The sequence below is a fragment of the Daucus carota genome, chromosome 7 (assembly GCF_001625215.2).
Source record: "Daucus carota subsp. sativus chromosome 7, DH1 v3.0, whole genome shotgun sequence".
Classification (NCBI taxonomy): domain Eukaryota; kingdom Viridiplantae; phylum Streptophyta; class Magnoliopsida; order Apiales; family Apiaceae; genus Daucus; species Daucus carota.
The window spans coordinates 20335938-20356205 of record NC_030387.2 but is presented as its reverse complement, the minus strand read 5'-3'; the positions used below and the strand labels follow the sequence as shown (position 1 = coordinate 20356205).

General features: G+C 34.6%; 1 protein-coding gene across 1 annotated transcript; it reads right to left on the bottom strand.

Moving 5' to 3' along the window:
- Positions 1-1909: 1909 nt before the first annotated feature.
- Positions 1910-18958, bottom strand: LOC108196829 (uncharacterized). The gene is made up of 14 exons (XM_017364277.2): positions 18745-18958; positions 17459-17540; positions 16835-17078; positions 14531-14572; positions 13368-13439; positions 13073-13208; positions 12687-12844; positions 11561-11645; positions 9668-9867; positions 9376-9537; positions 7933-8082; positions 5772-6032; positions 2857-3114; positions 1910-2178 (listed from the first exon to the last, which is right to left on the bottom strand). The coding sequence occupies exons 1-14, from the start codon at positions 18836-18838 to the stop codon at positions 1939-1941; spliced, it is 2184 nt and encodes a 727-aa protein (XP_017219766.1). The 5' UTR covers positions 18839-18958; the 3' UTR covers positions 1910-1938.
- Positions 18959-20268: the final 1310 nt, after the last annotated feature.

Genomic DNA, 20268 nt, shown 5'->3' with positions numbered 1-20268 from the left:
TCAGACATGCAAATAATATCATAAACCTCGCATCGAGAAGCCCAGTAAGCATGTCTAAGTTGATGATGATGCAAGCTAATCGCACCGATAGGATTGATCCTCCACGTTGGGTCATAGGCGAATGATAGGACCCCAGAAGCCATTCCCCATTTTGCTATTCGCACAAAGATTAGTTCCTGAAAAGTGTCTGCTTTTAATCTTGTATTGGAAAACACAAACTCATTTCTTGCGAGCCATATCGACCAAAGGGTGGCTGCCACTGTCAGGTGCCAGACTGGTTTAATGAATTTCGATTTTTTGAGGCCAAGAATGAGTGCGAGGTTGAAGGATGCATTTCTCTGAATGAGAGAATTTATGCTCCACCATTTTCCAATAAAAGACCATGCCCATGCTGCAAGGTCACAGGTCCAGAACAGGTGAGAAATAGATTCCTCTGCCATATTACACCACGGGCATGTTGCTGAGATGTATCGAATACAGCTTTAATTTTGTTGATTAATCTTGGCCACCTTGCTTAAAATATAAAAGCAAAGCTTATGTACACATAAATTTGCCAAGTCCATAGGTTGAAACATGTTCAGGCTCACTCGCAAATTCACTTAAAACAAAAGAAATGAAATACACGTGGTAAAACATACTAATATTATGTTTTCATGTGATAATAGTTATCTTTTTATGTAATAATTGTTACAATAATTATCTTTTTAAATTTAAAGACCATTATAATATTATGTTATTTATATCGCTCTCAAACGTAAATTTTTAGTTCCGCCGCTGCTTAAACTGAGGAGTTTAAAATGTTTGTTTGGGTAACTTTAATTTATTAATAATTCAGTTAATAAAAATAAAAATGATTCATGAGTAATTTATAGATAATTTTTATCCAAAAAAAAAGGTTTGAATTAATTAATTTATTGAAAAAAGTACGTCAAACTACTTTTTTAAGTCAATTTTTGACTTATTTCTAATTTTAAACCGACTTTCGGCTTATTAACATTTTCCAATTTAAAATCGAAAATAACTTAAAACCCAGACTTTAAATCCAGACAAACACGCTCAAAGTCTCGTATCTAACATTGAGATTATTAAATCTGGTATACATCAACTTCATTTCTTCTGTCCGCCAGATACAATTCCTAGTGCCCATGAACACAGATTTTACGCTCAAGTGAATTGAAGTGCTCACCAGTTCCATTATTAATGTCAAGAAATTTGAATGTCGTTTACCTGAGTCGAAAATTCCCAGCAAACTTTTCACCTGTGCGTTATATCTAGCAAGGTCGTGGACCTGGCACCCTAAAATTTGTCATTCTATTGCAGAGTTTCAAGCTGAAGCAAATTGCAGTTTATCAGCTCATTCAGATGAACTTCAGCCATATCCTCCATGACTACTACTTGCCATCTGACTGTTCCTGATATAAATTCCTCCGCAATCCACAGAAGCTTCAACTCAGGCATGTGAATATTATATTCTTTCGAGACCTTGAAATGTAGAGAAATCAATCTCTCATCTGAGGAGACGAGTAATCATAACTCACGCTTGGCATTTCTTCAATCTGGTAAAAGCCAGTCCTTCAAGTGCTTTTGGTCTGGAAATAGTACAATTTCAATCTGTTCCCAAGCTTCTATATCCCATATATCCATCAATCCCAGCGAAATTGCAATTCTTTTGTTTTCTTTTAGTCATTTTCTATAGCATGCGATGATATGGATTACGTAAAGTGAAGAAACTATATACTTGATTAGTTTCTCTTCTTGGCTCTTGCGATTATTCTGTATACCTTACACAAGACTGCAGGTGGTCCAGTTCATCTTTCAGCCACCTTGCACCAGATTCAACATCATGTCATCTTGGCAATGACATATTACTGTTCTTTCCGACATGTAATACTCGAACAAGTTGAAAAAGTGAGAATGTAAGAGAGTTCATATTATAAATCAGCCAGATTTTTTATTTACCAACTTGTTAATACAATTGGATAATGAAAGCCACAATGTTTGTGGAATTTTGTCTCCAGAGCGTGATAACATAGTAGATACAATATCAAACAAAAATCTATGAAGCTCAGGTTTAAGACTCAACCGGATCATCATTGCTGCCCATACATCTGGGGCCAGCAGGATCGCTTGATATAGATATCTGAATCCATTCACCAATCTTTTCAGCATTTCCTGCCCCTGTGGAGAAACAAATACATATAAGAGAGTACAAACGACAGATAATAATTGTAAAACTTTGACTTCGTAATAATGTCAAACTTGCAGAAATACTTAAATCTGAGTCTATACATCGCCTTGTATATTGACATCACACATTGTAACACGCACACAGACAACAGTATTAAACCTCATTAGCCAAGAGCTATGAGAATCTCATCTTGTCCAGGGGACTTCAGGAAAGTAGCAAGTATTTCACATAATATATGATATATGAAACATATACAAATTGTCCATTAGTTGATTAGTCAAAGGTTTCGTTATCTCTAACATTCTGTGGACTATTCTACCCTTTAAGAACAATTCTACCCCTTAACATGCACGCAATCAGCCAGCTGCCATATCTAAACAACTAATTCACTAACTTGATGAGAACCAAATTAGTGATAAAAAAATATGCATGGCTAATGTCCTCTTAATATAATAACAACCTACTTAAAGAAGTTCTATAAAACTGGAATGTTTGGCAATAAAGCGCTGCATCTGGTGCCCCCATCTTATTATAAATTTGCAATCTCACAAATAATGCAGTTTTAAGTACAACAAATAAACCTTTAGAGGAATTATTTCTGTCTGTACAGCTGTATATTGGAAGACAATGTGTGTGTGTGTGTGTGTACAAAATAAACTAAAACCAACCTCTGATTCAGATGCTTCTCTAGCTTCGTAATTTGTATCGAACATCGAGGCCAGTACCTGATCTTCAAGAAAAGTATCAGCCGCATTAATCATGTCTTTTAAAAGAAAAACCCGTACTCTTGCACCCTTGTCACTCAATATGAATTGAAAAAGATCTTCGGTGGCAGATACTACTGCCCGCATGTCAAATGACTTCCATCCCAAAGGGTTTGAATATGTTTCCTCCACAGGCCCTGCTTGTTTAGCTATTGCTTCTACCTGAAAGAATTGAATAAGAATTTCAAGATAAGACATTACCAAGTACGCTCAGACTAGCTCAAAAGGGCAAATATAAACAAAGTAAGAAAGTTAGAAACCGTTGATAGTAACTTTTTGGTCGTATAACCAGTATTTAATTGAATATGTATCAGAAAAGCAGTTTTTTAGGAAATGAAAAATGTCACAAATTATGTAGCTAAAGAAAAAATTGTGACATTATGTAGCTAAGAAACAAAATTGTAACATATTCACTGCTCTCTACAGAGGTACATGAAAGTCCCAATCATGCTATTTAAAGTGAAGATAAATACTCTCTTTAGGGTGAGAATTAAACTCAGATATATCGAGAAATATAATTTCACTTCATATAGAACATAACTGAGTTTAAATACAAATGAGACTAGCAACTGGTCCTCATTCTCAGGATCATGTCACTGCCAAATATGACTCTAAATACCAACAGCTGATAGTGCAAATAGCTGCCCCTAATGCGAGAGAGAGAGGGAGGGAGGGAGGGGGAGGGGGGGGGAGAGAGGGGGAGAGAGGGAGAGAGAGAGAGAGATATGAAAAGTCTACAACAAAAACTATGTTCATTGTGATATATGTAAGACCAGTGTAGGCACAAAAGGGAGGTTTGTGCCTCATTCAAACTAGGCGTAAATGTTGCTGATAATATATGATTAAAATATATATGAGGGCGACAAGATATGTTATTAGTTTATACGGCATATAGGCATGCTCCTAGGTGCACCTTTGACAATAGTGCATAAGATTCATTATAAAGAGTCACGAGTGGGGTATGGCCCCGCAATGTACAAAAAAGATCGAGTAACTCTGGCAGGAGGAGAAAGTTGAAATGCTCATGCTTGCCAACAAAAGATTCGTTCACCTGACTATCTACTAGATAGCTTCAATCTGCATACTAATTGAAGTATAAGCTGATGATAAAGAAGCCGAAGCAATTGCTGATACAGCATTAATTAACTAAAGAGGTAAATCTACTTGCGACCCTGGTCATGTATCCAAATTCCTGTGAGGTGATGACCTATGTCCTCGAGTGATGGTGAGAAAAAAACATTAAAATCCATTATATATCATGATTCATGACATAGCAATGATGCTGTGCAGGTTGAGAAGCCCTTATTATTGACTCGCCAATATAGCTTCATGTCGATCAATACAAGAAGCTATTCATAAAGTTTCTGATACTTGGCTATGATATGCTTTAATTGCCCATCGTGGAGTATAGGCTAATTAGAAGTCATCTTACTTCCTTGAGATACTCCTTATTGAAAGCTAGCGACTAGTGGATACTAGACCACAACTCTCAGTAGAATATATAGCAAGCAGACCTATCTGAAACAAGGGTTCATGCAGAAGCAGAACCACTAGCAGTCTCATCACAAGACATCCTCCATATGTAAATATGGGTTCAATAATTGCCTGTTCACACTCACTAATAAGTTAACACATTAACCTCACCATCTAAATGTTAACTATAAAAGACTGCTCCTTCGTCTGCCCAATACTAAATATACCTGAATGGTCCTGTTTTCCTGACAGAGAATATTGCGAAATTTAGACTTGCCAGATCCAATTACTATTTTAAAAGGTTCATGTGAAATGGTTTCTCAATCCTGCTAGGTTTCTTGATCTAGGGTAACACTGTAACACTCAGCTTTACACTTTACTCAATTTAAGAAAACCATTATGCCAAAGATGCCAAAGCTAAATTAAAACAAATGGCAAAAAAAAAAAAAGACGTTCCATACCATCCAGCAATCTAACTTATAGACAGGATCAGCAAAAAGATCACCGGAGTATCCAAATTGCACAAGTATGCAGTGTAAGAAATGACTTATCTAATGGCAGTACAGCACATACAAAACGGCTATGTTTTGGACATCATTAATCGATATCTCGCCAACTATTGCAACAGATCGTACCTGAAATAGACTATGGTGCTCATTTTAGGCATTTAAAGACAGAACCTAAGTTTTCATGGAGACAAGGACAACTGGAAAAGTAGGTCCTGGTTCTACTAGACCAACTATGGCATGAGTGTTTTTGTTGAGGCTGGCTGCAAGTTTATAGCTTTTGAGTAATGTAGTATTTGGCAGGTGGTCATAATCGCAATTGTAGTGAGGCTTTGCGCAGTCCAATCATGCGAAGTATGTTCTCCCTAATATTGTAAGAGCAGTTTGCGAAAAAACAAAATGCACACTCTACTATTAGGTATAAGCTGCACAACTAACACCACTTTCCACTGTTTATATACTCTCTCAATTCTTCATAGGATATCATCAATGAGAGTTTATAATTAAATGGATTCGCAAATTTGAAAGTCCATTAGTGAATTTCCTACATACAAGAGTCCTCAGCATTAAGTCAAAGTCTGTAATTACTATGAACGTGAATTCTACCTAATAAAATCTGTTTATGCAATTTGTATGCTAATATCCTATAATGGAAAAAAAAAATCAACATTAAAAGTCGCTGGAAGTTAAAAATGCAGACCTAGAAGAGATGTTTTATATAAGCACTGCAGATGTTATTCTGAACAACCAATTCATTAAGCATATATATTGAAGAAGCATGCTCAGTTTAATAGATAATAAACAGAAAAACATACTGTTACTGAAGTAAAAACAATGTACCAATCGTTCTAGCCGATTCCACCTGATTGAACCATTATTACGTATAATAAGCTCTCTTAGTATTTTCCTCATATCTGGATGTGGATCAGCCAAAAGCCTCCCAATGACAAAAGGGTATGCACTCTCAACAACTTTAAAATCAGGATCCAACGTTTTTGCAGTCCCTTCAAGTGAACCCAATGCTCTTATGACCAGCGCGTAGTCTGGAGGAAGCGAGAAGTCAAAGTCGTACATAACATCATATAACTGATTCATTATGCTCTGCAACCATATGCAACAAAAATGTCAATTTTTTTACATTCGCCCAAAAGCTTTCATTGATATCAGGGGTATGATTCTCTATTGCGCAAAAGCAAGATGTATGTTATAGATGATAAATCTTCTAAACATGTGAAATAAGACGGCTCAATAAGAAAGATTAAAAAATTAAAAAAGAAACACCAAACAACACTAAGACTGATATATAGTTTTCCTGAATTTTGGATCTGAGACCACTACCAATTAAATAATACAATTTGAGATGACTTGGATTGTTACATGTTCAATATTAGTATTTCTACGTGTTAACTATTCCATTTAAACTTATAATTTTAAGAACCCATTGACTTAAAAAATTTGTGAAACTTAAGCAGTGGTATATAAGTTGTAATACTTTTAACAAATTAGGATGGTCCGTGTTTTCTGTATTTCGTAAACTATACATATGCATCAGTGATCTTAATTGATCTTATACACTGTTATCAGAACGAATTTTAAGCTGTATAACAGGTCTAAATCTCATCTATAATAACAAAATAACACATGTTTCCACATTGAGAAAAATTAACCATCTACAGTCTACACAGTACACATTGTGATCATCAAAAACTACAAATCTAAAAGCTCAACTTGAACAGATCACAGATGACAAATTTCAGATAAGCAGTGCTTCTTAGTCTTACTCACAGATTCTGCATGCCATATTACAAATATATATATATATATATATATATATATATATATATATATATATATATATATATATTAACACATGTTTATTCTTAAAGATCCCTGCAGTAATTTTACTCAAGGAATACTATCTATTTTCTTGCAAGAAATTGACAAGCATAGAGATGTTAATGTAAGTAGCATTACACCTTTATCTATCAAACATTTACGCATCAATTGAAACTTAATAGAGGCAAGATGTCAACTGAAGTCCTGGGTTCAGATAATTACTTACACATTTATAGAAAGAATGTTAAATCTTGAGGGCTAAGTGTTGACAAGCACAACACTACCAACATATGCATTCGAATTTGACAGAGGCTTGAAACATTCAAGGTCGAACAGATAGTAATTATATGTTGCTTAGAATTCTATATAATTGTTTAAGTGCGTACTGCACCCAATTGCACACATAGCAGCATTTTGCTTCTAGTTCTATATATACGTTGTAATCCATTTCGCACCATCACTTATATGGTCACATGTTCAAGATAAAGATTCAAACAATAGACTGAACCTACTCAGCATCTCACCTGTCTATTCAGTGTTCAGGAGCCATGTGCATGAGCATGTAATGTCATGACCAACTGACACACAAGCTAACTTCCGTAGGGACTAAGCATGCTAAATAAAATTTTGAGTTCTGACGAAACTGGAATCTTTTCCATACCTTGTGGATATATATTATCGTCTCTAACTTATTTAGCAATAACAAAGACCTAAACCATCCACTCCACTTTGCCAGTATCAAACATAATCATGTCATAACGTAAAATGCTTATGGTTAGCAAATGCTACAAGAGGGCAATTTTGCAAAGGGTAGCGTAACCCTGTGCATTGAACCATTTTCTTACTACTACACTACAGTCAGAAGGCACCCAATATTATTTTAGAAATTAGATCCATTTCCCAATTCAAACCAAATGACGTGTTCCACTCAGAAGTAGGGCCTAGGGAGGGTCAGAAGTACACAGACCCAACCTGTAGAAGTAGATAGGCTGTTTCAGTGAAGACTAAGTCAACTAAATATATAATGTCTCCATTTTTATTTCTAGATAGCACGCAGTCTCAGATCTATTCTGCCAGTACGAAAACAAAATTAAGAAATATAGTTCTAAAGCAGTGAATTGATACTGAGTCTAAATATTATCAATTCTTGAAACATAAGGCAAACCTGAAAGTCTTGAGATTGTCTTGATCCATCGCCAAAGGATGCTCGCAAGGCATCTGAAACTAACTGAATGTCCGCCCCTTCCGGAAGAAACCCTAGAGAGAGAAAGTCATTTGCTAAACCCAGAGAGTCACGGTTAACAAAGTGTACAAGCTGAAAGAAACAGAAACCCGTCAGAATATAGAAATCTATACAAGTGGAAGAGAGAAGCCTGATATCATCTTACAGGAGAATAACAGTGAACATTATGTAACAAAGCATTTATATTAAAGCATCGGACAGGTATGTGCTGGATATGTGTATTAAAAATATATATATTTAAACACGAGTATCAGTGCACTGCCCAACAAACCTAAAGGGTAAAATAAAAAGGTGCATCACTGGAGGGGGAACTAAAGAAACTGTGGTGAAGGTTGCCAACAGTGACAAATGCTAACGGACACGACAGAGTTCTGCCAAAGGTGACGAGTGCTAAGTGACAGCAGAGCATTGAGCACTAAAAAAGATGGTTTACATCTAAAATGCAAATCGAGAGTCCAGTAGACAAGAAACTTGCATGCTAACATTTGAGAGTAACATATTGGGTTAATATGTTTAGGCGGCGTCAACAATTTTTGTTTAACATATTTGCATTAGACCAACAATAACATGGACATGGAGGGAGCAGAAAACCATGAACATCCCACAATAAATAAAAATCTTTCAAAGTCAAAACAGTTCTAACTTTCACACTTGTTATAAATTAAAAGAAAGATAGTTTTATAGAGGAAAAAAACTGCAAGACGGAAAGTAGTAGTATAAACTCATATAAAAGTAAATACTGAAAACTAGACGGTGCAGCATTTGGAGTAAGATGATGTTTTAGCAAGTTTCATGTATAAGCATGCTGTTGACAGTACTCACTACTCACTTTCTGAAGACGTGATTTTACAGAACTTATACCTATCGAAGAAAGTTGCAACGAGGACAAGACAGTAGTGAATCCCTGACAGTCAACCATAAGAAGGTTGCACTAGGCAACACAGACTTTATCCAACCAGTAGATAGTCAACAACTGTGGGAAGAGACCAATTACTGTTTTTAACTTTTTATGATCTACCTTACTGATAAACTAATGCTACCTCCACCATTAAACTGTCATTCAGAACGTTTTTATTTAATGGATGGATACCATTTTTTATATGTTGGTATAACATGACACGATTTCATCAAGTTCGAGCCAAACATTACATTACCATTTTAATAATCCGTATTTAAAATCCTTAGATTTAAGTGTCAAAACTGCAAGAAGATATATAGTATGAAAATTGTTCGGCAAAAGGACTTTAATAAATCAACGAGTTTAAAGAAAAGTGATTCAAATGCTTTTGCCCCTAAAATATTCACCACTCGAAACCACATTTCTAGATGTAGTCCCTCAAAGAATAATTTCTGAACATTACTTACTACTTGGATTAGTCCAACACGGTAGTGGCGAGGAATATCTCCCATCATTCCGAAGTCAAAATAAGCAATGGATCCATCCTTTATAGCAACAAGATTTCCTGGATGAGGGTCAGCATGAAAGTACCCTACCTCAAGTAATTGCCTTAGAGATGCATACAAACCCTGATAAGCCATATTAATGGAACTTGGATTCAATATGCTAAACAGTAAAAATAAGATTGCTTAAATTAGAGCAGAACATATATTATAGAGGAGACAAGACAGATAATGTCATCATTTGCATGCCCAATACCTGATCAATCAGCTCTTTTCGATTCAAAAAGGCTTTCTTAAGTGCAGCCTCATCGGTAAGCTTTATTCCATCAATCCATTCCATTGTTAGCACAGCCTTACGGGTCAACTTCCAATAAATCTTTGGTACTTTCACATATTTTTCTTTTTCATACTTCACACTATCACTGATTTTTCTTTTTGAACTCCTTTGTTCATTACCTGTCAACATAATATAGTGCCTCTGAAAAACCTCATATTGAACTGGAAAATATAACAGATAATAGAACGATTAATAAACATGTGGGAGTGCAAGCAGAAATACAAAAATTAACAAGCATACAAATGCACACAAATTACTGAGACCACAATTAAGCTTGTACATACCAACCTTCCAACCACAAATTGTTATGTACTTCTATTTATCAAGTACAAGCATATATTGGTAATCTGTAGATAGTTCGTTATCACGTCACTGAACTAACATTGCCTGTCTCTAAAAGGATATGTCTTTATTGCGCTTGCTACTTGATAATCTTCTAGGTCTTCCTCCCTTTTAGATCAAGAACAAGTGTCTCACGGCCGTTAAGCATGATACTGTTATTAGAAATTATATCTAAATTCCAACCCTTTATCCGTTTTTCACTATCCTATATTCTCTTCATTTCTCCTACATTTTTATTCACTGCTTAACCAGAGTAAACGTTTTTTTAAGTCAGTTGAACTTTAGTGCCTCACCATATAATCTTTACAGTTGAAAGATGATGTTCTTTACTACAACTTGCTTCTTATTTAGATCTTTTTATGCTGTAAAAAGGATAGAAAACTTCAATAAAATCTACAAAAAACATTAGTCAAAATGTTATAATCCTTAAAAATCTGAACTCGCGAGCTCTGCTTCTTGTTTGCTTATTTGAGATTTCTGCCTTAAAAACATTTTTAGATGTGGTAGCATTTAATAACTCTGCTGGCCTGTGTTCTACTTAATGCTGAAATCATTTACAATATATTACTGATGAATCTTATCATTCAGAAATGTTCTACATTTCTCTAAACTTCTGTAATTTGTTGATTGTCCAGCAACATTAATCTAGATAATCAAAATTACAGTTTTACGGTCCTGGTCAATAGACTCAATACCGAGGATAAATTTGCCTCACATTGTAACTAGAACACTGTATATTAGTTATACAGCTGGGTAATGATTGATTGATTGTACATACGTTACGATTATTTGTTGAGTTAGTCTTAGGGTAAGTGATTTTTCTCAGAAACTTGCATTTTTGCAAAGTTCTGCATCTTCAAATTCTCGTTCGTTTTACGTATTAAATATATGTTTCTTCAAGAAAAATTAAGCAATTTTACCTCTATTCGACATACAATATAGGCCTATTTCTAAGAAATTCCTAGTCTTAAACCAACTTACTATTGTACAATTAAACTAATTTAAGCATGTTCCTAATAACATGTTGATACCTAAGTAAACCTTTGTCTCTTAGTGAGGTAATTAGCCACCACACAATGTTAGTTCCGATTTAATTTGTGGTAGCGAGCAGAGACTATCATGTTATAGAGATACATGTCATGATGTGCGAGGAAGACAGTATGAAAAACTATAGTATATCAGATACGAGGATAATGTTGCACCAAGCCACCATTAAACCATCAAAAATATGTATGGCCTCGCCTCCTTTTGCCAACAAACTACAGATACCACCCGCGAACTTAAAGACTTTCAGAGTAGGATACACGTTTTAACATGAGAAAGATATAATTACCTGCTAAAAGTCTACATTAATAGGGTCTGTGGGTATAATAATTTAGATATTAACATTTTAAATTTTTAAAAATAGATAAGATCATAATTCATTTCCATAGTGAACCATGACATGTTAGACAAAAAAGAACAACTTACGTGGCTTATAACTATAGAGAGAAGCAAAACGCTCCGCATTTTGTCCCTCTAGAATGTAGTCAATCTCTTCAAACATGTGCCTCACCTATTCATTAATAAAAAGCTATTATAAAGCTAAATAAATTACCTTAATAGAAAAAAAATCAAGTGTAATAAACAACTTAAGGTAGATAAATGCAGCAGCAGTGTCATATACTCATATTCACTGTATTTACGTATAGATATTGAAACAATCAACGAACAAACCAACTAAAGGTCCAAAGATTAAAAGTGACCAACCACAGTACGACACTGACAATTATAATTTACGTTAACGAATTTAAAAAAAAAAAAAAGGTCCTGGGTTATAGAAAAATCGATGATACATATTATGCTACCACGTTAAAGTACAGTTTCAGTAACAGTCAAAGGTGCACTGCATATGAAAGAGTCCTTTGTGCTTCTTCATCTACTCAAGTATTTGTGATTCATGAAAACACAGAGATACATGTGTAATTAACTAATGTATCTCTCTGTTTTCTTGAAAGAACAAAGAATCAAGGATGTTTTATGGCAGAGCTAAGAAAATATACTAATCAATATGTTCTTATAGAGTAAACTTATAGTCTTCTGTCTCTCTGATTGTCAAATTACAAATTTTCATCTTCCACCTCATCATCTCTAATATATTTTGAAGAGCAATTAAAAATTCGTAAGAAGAAAGAATAGCACTACATATGTATGTACGTTACAACCCTAGGCATTACCCAGGGGAGGTGCCAACAGTGCACCAAGCACCTTGGTCCAAAGAACACAAAGCTAGCTTCGCACGGGAAGAAAAAATGCAACACGGAAGTGATAACAACAAAACGCAAGCAACAGACGTTTTGAAACCCACGGCAAAGCTGTGCAGGTAAAAGAAATGACCAAAACCTTCTGTTTTACCTTTTTACGTCTAAAAACTCGATTTTAATAAGCCTAAGGGTTCAGGGACATTAACAAATTTTCTTCATTTTTAGAACAAAGACTAATTGGATCTAACGGTCACCTGGCAGGTGAATAGCAATCAATATCTGCATGGGCAGAACAACAAAGCCTTGCATAACAGCAGCAAAAAGAGATATACAGCCATAACTAATATTCTCACCATTTCGTTGACGGCTACAAGAAGGTCCTTTCTCGCTTTTGCAAATCGCTTTAATTGGCCTCCCACCATGTTGAATAACAAAGCATCAAGGGTCAAAGATTCTGACATACCAGGTCTTTGTACTTTTACCGCTACCAGCTCCCCAGATTGCAAGTGAGCTGTAAAACTTGAACCATTAAGAGAACCCTTAAGATGCATTGAAATATATAATAATCGACATTTATCTAAGGGTCTACATTGTACGAGGTATGTATGTGAAAATATTTTTAAAAACAAGGAACACAGCCTTTGAATACACAATCAACATGACCATAAAAGTCAAAAAACGAAGGTCAGGACAATAAAAAGTCTAAAGTAACTTCCTTAACAGACTTGTATCATTTTACCTTTATAGACCTGTCCAAGAGACGCTGCAGCAACAGGCTCCGGGCTTATATCAGCAAATATACGGGAAACAGGAACACCTAACTGAGATTCAATAGACTGGATAGCAACATGATTTGGAAATGGGGGTATTTGATCCTGGCATATGAGGTACATTTCAAGTGATATTATTCAAATCATACAACCTAACTAAGTAAGATAAAATGTAGAACTGAAAAACTATGGTGTGTATTTAGCACAGTTGCACCACTGTGTTAGTGCTCAAGTTGACAACCCCCGATTAGGGAGATATAATACCTGTAGCTTTGCTAGTTCTTGGCAATACACAGGGGGCATAATGTCCGGCCTTGTGCTCAGAGCTTGCCCAAGCTGAAAGAACCAGACATTTGTAATCATTACAACAATCACATTCTTGGCAATTTCAACATATTATAGTCAAATACAACACCAATTATATACCACAACATGAGCAACTTTAATGATAGATAAAATGCGATGTACAGGTCTGAAAGTTGTTCGATACTTCCATATTTTGTAAAACTTCTGATTAAGTTGAAAATTTCTCACTGTATATATCAACATAGATATATATATACATAGAAATATGTATATATATAGCAATTTAGCACAATAATGTTGCAGGTGAACTTCTATAAGCTTTGAGCATCATAACAAGATTACTGATTACTCTCAACAAGACTACTCTGGCATAAGTCCAGTTCCCGGTAGCTTTAACTGAATCAGATAACCATCAGATGCGGCAAGAACCATAACCTGGACACAGAAATTGAGTGACAACACCCTCACCAAATGTCCAAATCAATAAAAACCATACCCATACAACTGCTCACTTTACCACTCCTACACCAACATAACCCACTGCAGCTTATTGTACGTTATATAGAGGCAGCACTATACACAAAGCTGCCCATGGGATTAAAATGCCTATCAGTAACTATATGAGACCAATACAGACGCCGCTGTCAGCGATATATATTATATTTGGAATAGTCTGGTGACAGGCTATAACATACTCCGAGTTGTGGATAACTGCATTGTCGCAGATTTCTTATTTGCATTAAAAATTTTCCGTGAGGATTTATTTCTATCTTCAGTTTGAAGCCTTGAATCAGTTCGAATTTTGTTTTTAAGTTGCTCAGATAAACCATCCACCAAAGTCCCAGTCTCCCTTTTTGGCAACTTTTCCAGTTGACAAAGATTTTATCTCTTTTTCGAAGTATTATGAATTATCACACAACAGCCATCTTCTGGTTACAAAAAAATATGTGCTGCCATGGATGCACTTTAATTAGTGTTCCTTCCTTGAGGGTTTTTTTGCCTACTGTTTTTATTAATGGATCTATTGGTATCTGCTTGGATCTAGTTATTTGCAAAACTCATATTCTAATAAGCAAACTCCTATTAAATTTTCATATAAAAAATTCCAGACCGAGGCTTGCCTTGATATAGAAAGGTCCCAAGCGGATCAGAGTTTCACGAAACTGCAAAACGATGATAGTTAATTTAGTTTGATATCATAATATTATTGACAAGAGAACAATGTAATTCAACATTATGAATGAAAAATCAATTAAATATCTCAACAATTCAATCTTTAATCATGCAAGTATCAGGTATTCAGGTCAAGATACAAGAATTCTTCAAATGAATTTAAGGCATTTGCAACTTGAAAGTACATTTCAAACAACATAAGCAATGACAATAAGCTTATAATATACTGATCAAACTTACATATATTCCAGAAACTAACAAAGAAAGGACTAGAAAGATGAAACAACTAATATATCAACCTACCTTCTTGAGGACTCCCTTAACCACTCTATATGTAGACAAAGATATTTGTCAACAGCTGAATTTCATTTGTAAGTCAATGATTCTAGGATATCATGAATTTAATCTCATGTAGCAATAATAGGCAGATGAGAGTTTCATAAATGGACGAACAAGCACAGTTACAAGGCATTGATGCAACAAAACTTTGAAAAAATTTCAACTGTAGACACAAATCCAATAAGAAACTCATAATCAACAAAACCCCAAGTTTCACTGCTATGAAGAAGGTGAAGGGTCCCATGATTCAGGAGATAAGAATCATGAGTAGCAGGGAGTAATTTCAAATACTACGCTCTTCCTTACTACCTTACTACGCCAATGGTGAATTTGATATACATGTCTTGTGTTCCGGCACAGGATTAAATTTATTAACTATTCAAAAAAAAAATGGTAACAGTAAAATAAGCTTTATTCATCGATATACTTAACAATACTATTTACCAGCACCACTGCATCCATGATCCTTTTTTTTCTGCGGCAGGAGATACTAGAATATTTTGTGACGTACTGATAAACCAAATATCCTTCTGCATGTTGGTTTCCCAGAACAATGACCACTATACATATATAGAGAGAGTTGGGCTCAATGGAGACCACAAAATTTGGAGTCCTTAGAGCACTCTCATTGGGAGCCCCATTCCCAACCCCAAAATCATACTAAATATAGTAAGTCTCTAAAATAATTTTCAGAATTTAGTTTTCTGTTCAAAAGTTCCTGCATTCCCTTCCCCATCTTCATCTTTATTTTCATTTTTTATTAGTTTGTTTCTCTTTCTTTGTCAGAATTTGAAAAGTTTTAGATAAAAAAGAGTAGAGTACTGGTGGAGCTGTGTGTGCATGTTCAGGTTGGAGGTGAAATGGGGATATACAGTGTAACCGCATATTTGGGGGCTTGATTGTAGTCCCTAACCCTATACCCCATTTTGAGGCTCCGGATGGAAGATGGATTTTAGTAAAAAGTTGGATATTTCCTCAAATATTTGAAGACGGGGATCCCATTGGGAATGCTCTTAGAGACTACAAGATCTACAGTTAAAATAATCTGACAATTAATGAACATGATTAAATATTCTTGTCCTGTATTTCTGGTAATATTCTTGTCCTGCATTTTTAGTAAACAACAATTGCAGAACATTGTAGTTTGTAGAATAGATTCTTGGGATATCATGGCTTCAGTTGCTGCAAGATCATCGACATGAGTTTTAGTTTTAATTCAAAACTATTTTTATAATTTACACTATTTTTGTCCTGCATTTCTAGTAATGTAATATTAATAATTTGTCCCGCATATTTGTGATATATCTAAGTGTTATTTTGTCTTGCAACAAATTCAATTCGAGACAATGACGATGAGTTCAGTGCCAATCATAGCAATGTCCAACTACATCTTTGTTTTGTATGCAATTATTATTTTTATTTGTTAGGATTTCGGTGATTGAACACCAATATTTTGGAATTATTATTTTATGTTTGGCAGGATTTAGAAGTACTGCTTGTTGTTTACCGATTTAGAAGTGCAGGACAGGACAGGGAGAGAAAACGAATGTGCAGGACAAAGATCTGCAGCCCTTGGATGCGTAAAAAATGGATGGTTGTGATTAAGTCTCTAAAGCCTCCAAAAAATATAGTCTCCATAGAACTTTCTTCTATATATATATATATATATATATATATATATATATATATATATATATATATATATTCCATCATATATTGAAGCACTAAATTATCAAAATTACTCTATTGGCATTGCAGGTGGCAAAATCCTTGGTTTCTATGTTGCAGCAAGCATATGTCTTGCAATTCTCGTGGACATGCCATTTTATACTAAATAACAGACCTCCAATTTCAGAAAAAAGGCTCAGCTACTTCTCCTCTAAGAACAAATTAAGGCCATATATGATAATTACCTTAATAGAGCGCTTCTTAGCGTCGTGAACAAAAAGTTGCCATATGGTTAACTTCACCGCATAATATGAGATAATAGCAGCTCGATAGAGAGCTAAAAATGGTCCAAAGCGATAGAATGTTGAAAGACGTTTTGAGCTATAATTTAATGCATGTCCAAATTCACTTTCTAGTGACTGTTTCCTTAGCTTTGCATATTCAGCAGAAGGGCGTTCACCATGCACACTAGAAAACCCGGTCGAATAGCTGCACAAGAAAGCCGGAGTATTGACACCAAATATGAGGCTCAATGCACAAGGGATACACAAGACAGAGAATGAACAAGTGAAACACAAGACAGAGAAGGATATCCTCCTTTTCATAGCAAGAAAAATTGAAATCATTAACTTCTAAATCTAGTGACAAACTTCTAAACAGGTTCAAGGACTAATCTAGATATGCAGGATGCCAAGTTAAGCTAGCAAAGCTTTACCAACTCCAAATTCCAACTACCAGAGCCTTAATGCACAAGGCTACACCAAATAAACAAGTATGTGACAAAAGCAGCAGCAACCAGCTTCAATATTATTAAGAGAACATGTCACTTGTTGGGATTTGTCAATTCGACAAGTACAGCAAAAACTTACCACCTCCTAGATGCAGGGTTAATAGGCCTACCAAGCGACATAATTATTGGCAAGTTCTCAACAGCATTTTCATCTCGTATAGCTGCAAGTCGAAACATGAAAAATTAAGGTAAATTCTCAGAACCAGAACATCTAATAATAATTGTCATTTCCATGGTCCTAAGTTCAACAAGTTTGTGTTTTTATGCAAAGCAATTGTATACAAAGATCATTACACACTCAAATTTTATTTCCACGTCCAGATATCGCAAACGTTATATGTGTTTGCATGTTTTATAATCTCGGGAAGTGTTATTTAAGTCCAGGACCCTCCCAGAGCCTAGGCGCCAAAAAGAGTTGTAAAAATTTAAATACATACACACAACACATATAGGTAGCAGAGCATGAGCAATTAATTATGGTTTATTTATTTTCCCATCTAATTTTACCATATTTTTAACAGATTCACACGAATTTCAGTCTATTTTCATTCAAGAAGTATAACTGATATAATTCAGTAAAATTTAATATACTTTTGTATTCTTTTTATTTAATGGCAAAAATAAAATTTTACATTACTAAGCTACCAAGTGATAATAGAGTCGGTCTGATTATATATATGCTATATCTTATAAGGGATTTTCTTATGTAGGAATAGGATTGAAGAGGGGCGAGCTTAAAAAAAAAAAAGATTTCTCAAATAAAGCTTAAACTATTTTTTTTAAAAAAAATAAAATAAAAAACAAGAAGAGTTTTCTCATCCTTTAAGTTACAATTCCTATACAACAAGGTTTTCCTAGAGTTTTCAAGGAAGCCTTTTGTCCATTTAAACCATCCTGTCTTGTATGGTCTTTGATGAGCATCATCGTCATCTACCTTTCTAATACCTTTCAATTGAAGAAGGAACTCTCGACACTATGTATATTTTACAAGATAGCTCAGTCTTTTAATTACAATTACTTTTTGATGGGAATGCAAAAAATGACATAAAAGTAGTTTGTCTAATATTCAGTTACAGCCATATTGTTGTTTAATAAATACAAGAATTTCCTGTTCGTCACATAATCGTTGTTATGTACGGTAGCTGACCCTAATAATGCATAATTAACTCGAATAAACGAAGTTCTATTATACCGCAGGAGAATACAGTCCAGTACAACAACCTAATTTCGAAACGCAACACGTTTATCACCGAATTCACCAAGCATATAAAATAATTACAATATATAATCACAACACAGACATATATACACAATGTAAGGAATCAAACAGCAGAATATAAAATCAGAAAAGAGTGAAGAAAGTACGTGGTGAGAAGAGGCCGAAACGGTGTCGTTTGAGGCAAACAAGCGCGTTCCTCATGGGAAGACGCTTGTACAAACAGATTGATTTAGAGTTCATCTACACATTACTGATTTCGTATTGAAATTCCGCTGGCGCGCCACCTGCTTGATAAAATGCCTCCCAGAAACACGAATATACTTGTATTCGGAGAGACGGTGCAAGTATGAGAAAAAAATATTAAAAAATACATGTATTAGTGAGTAGTGACGATTATTGAGAGACTGACACGTTTGTGGCGAGTCTTCCACTTGGCTTGTCTGCTACTCCCTATGTCCCGGTCAATTGTATACGTTTCTTTTTCACTGCTCGACACGCTTTTTAAGGCACTTATAAAACATAGTTCTACAACTTATTTTTAAGATTTTCTTTTTTTGTATAAAAGTATAAATGTTATACTTTTATACAGAAAAAGAAAATTTTAAAAATAATTTACAGAACTATACTATATTGAAGCATTAAAGTCCGTGCCGCGCCCCCGTCCCCCAATGTATACTATTGACTGGGACGGAGGGAGTACTACAATGCTTCGGTCTCACCCCTTCCCATTTTATGTTTTTTTGGGATTATTTCAAAAATACCGGAATTCATTTTTTTTCACAAATATATTTCAAATAATAAATATTTTAAAATATCGATTTTTAAAAAATGTTTTTGAAAATATAATTGACAACGGTAGCAATCATATATTCAATAAATTAAATGTTAAAAAATTAAATTGCGTATATATTAAATGGACGGAATGCTATTTTTTGTCATATTTTGTCGGGAAAAATAAAATAAAACGTTGTTCCAAGTAATGTTTCGTGATGTATATTAATTTGTATTATGTATATGTTGAAGTAAACCGCGTATATATTGAAAGGACAAAACACTACTTCATATTACATTTTGGTGGGACTAAAATATAAAACTCGCTTCGATTTGCATATTGGTCCATAGCAGTAGCGGAAACAGGATGAAAATTCAGGGGGCTCAAATATCTAATTATAGAATATCCATAATATGAAAAAACATATAATACTAAAAGAAAATGCAATCGACCTTCATTTTCCAATAGTTGTACTATTCTTATCTGAAGAAATGATGGATGATAGTTGGATCTTGCGATTTAGCATATTTTGATAGTGTTGTAGAATAGCTTCGTTATCCACACTTGCAAAAATAGTTTTTTCGATATATATTATCATATTATCATTTAGTCACGCATTTCCCATCCTATTACACTGATAAGTCTTGATCGTTTTCGTAGCAGAAAAAACTCTCACAACAGTAGCAGTGACAATAGGTAGAACCAGAGCTAACTCAACTATAAGATAAACTAAAGGATAAGCAGTGTGTCTGTGTGTCTTAACCATCATGACAGAAAGATCTTCTATATTTTGAAGTCCAGATAGATCTTTATCCGTTATCACATCATAGATAAAATTATCCAACTGATTTGACAACAACTAAAGGTCTAGTAAAAAGAAATTTTCTGGATAGAATTG

Bases quoted from the DNA above. Each gene is read 5' to 3' on its own strand.
- LOC108196829 (XM_017364277.2), bottom strand. From the start codon at position 18,838: ATGAACTCTAAATCAATCTGTTTGTACAAGCGTCTTCCCATGAGGAAC. The intron at 17,079-17,458 runs GTAAGTTTTTGC...TTTCTTGTGCAG, and splicing joins AACCCTGCATCTAGGAGGTG to CTATTCGACCGGGTTTTCTA. The intron at 6,033-7,932 runs GTTTGCCTTATG...ATATGGTTGCAG, and splicing joins GACAATCTCAAGACTTTCAG to AGCATAATGAATCAGTTATA.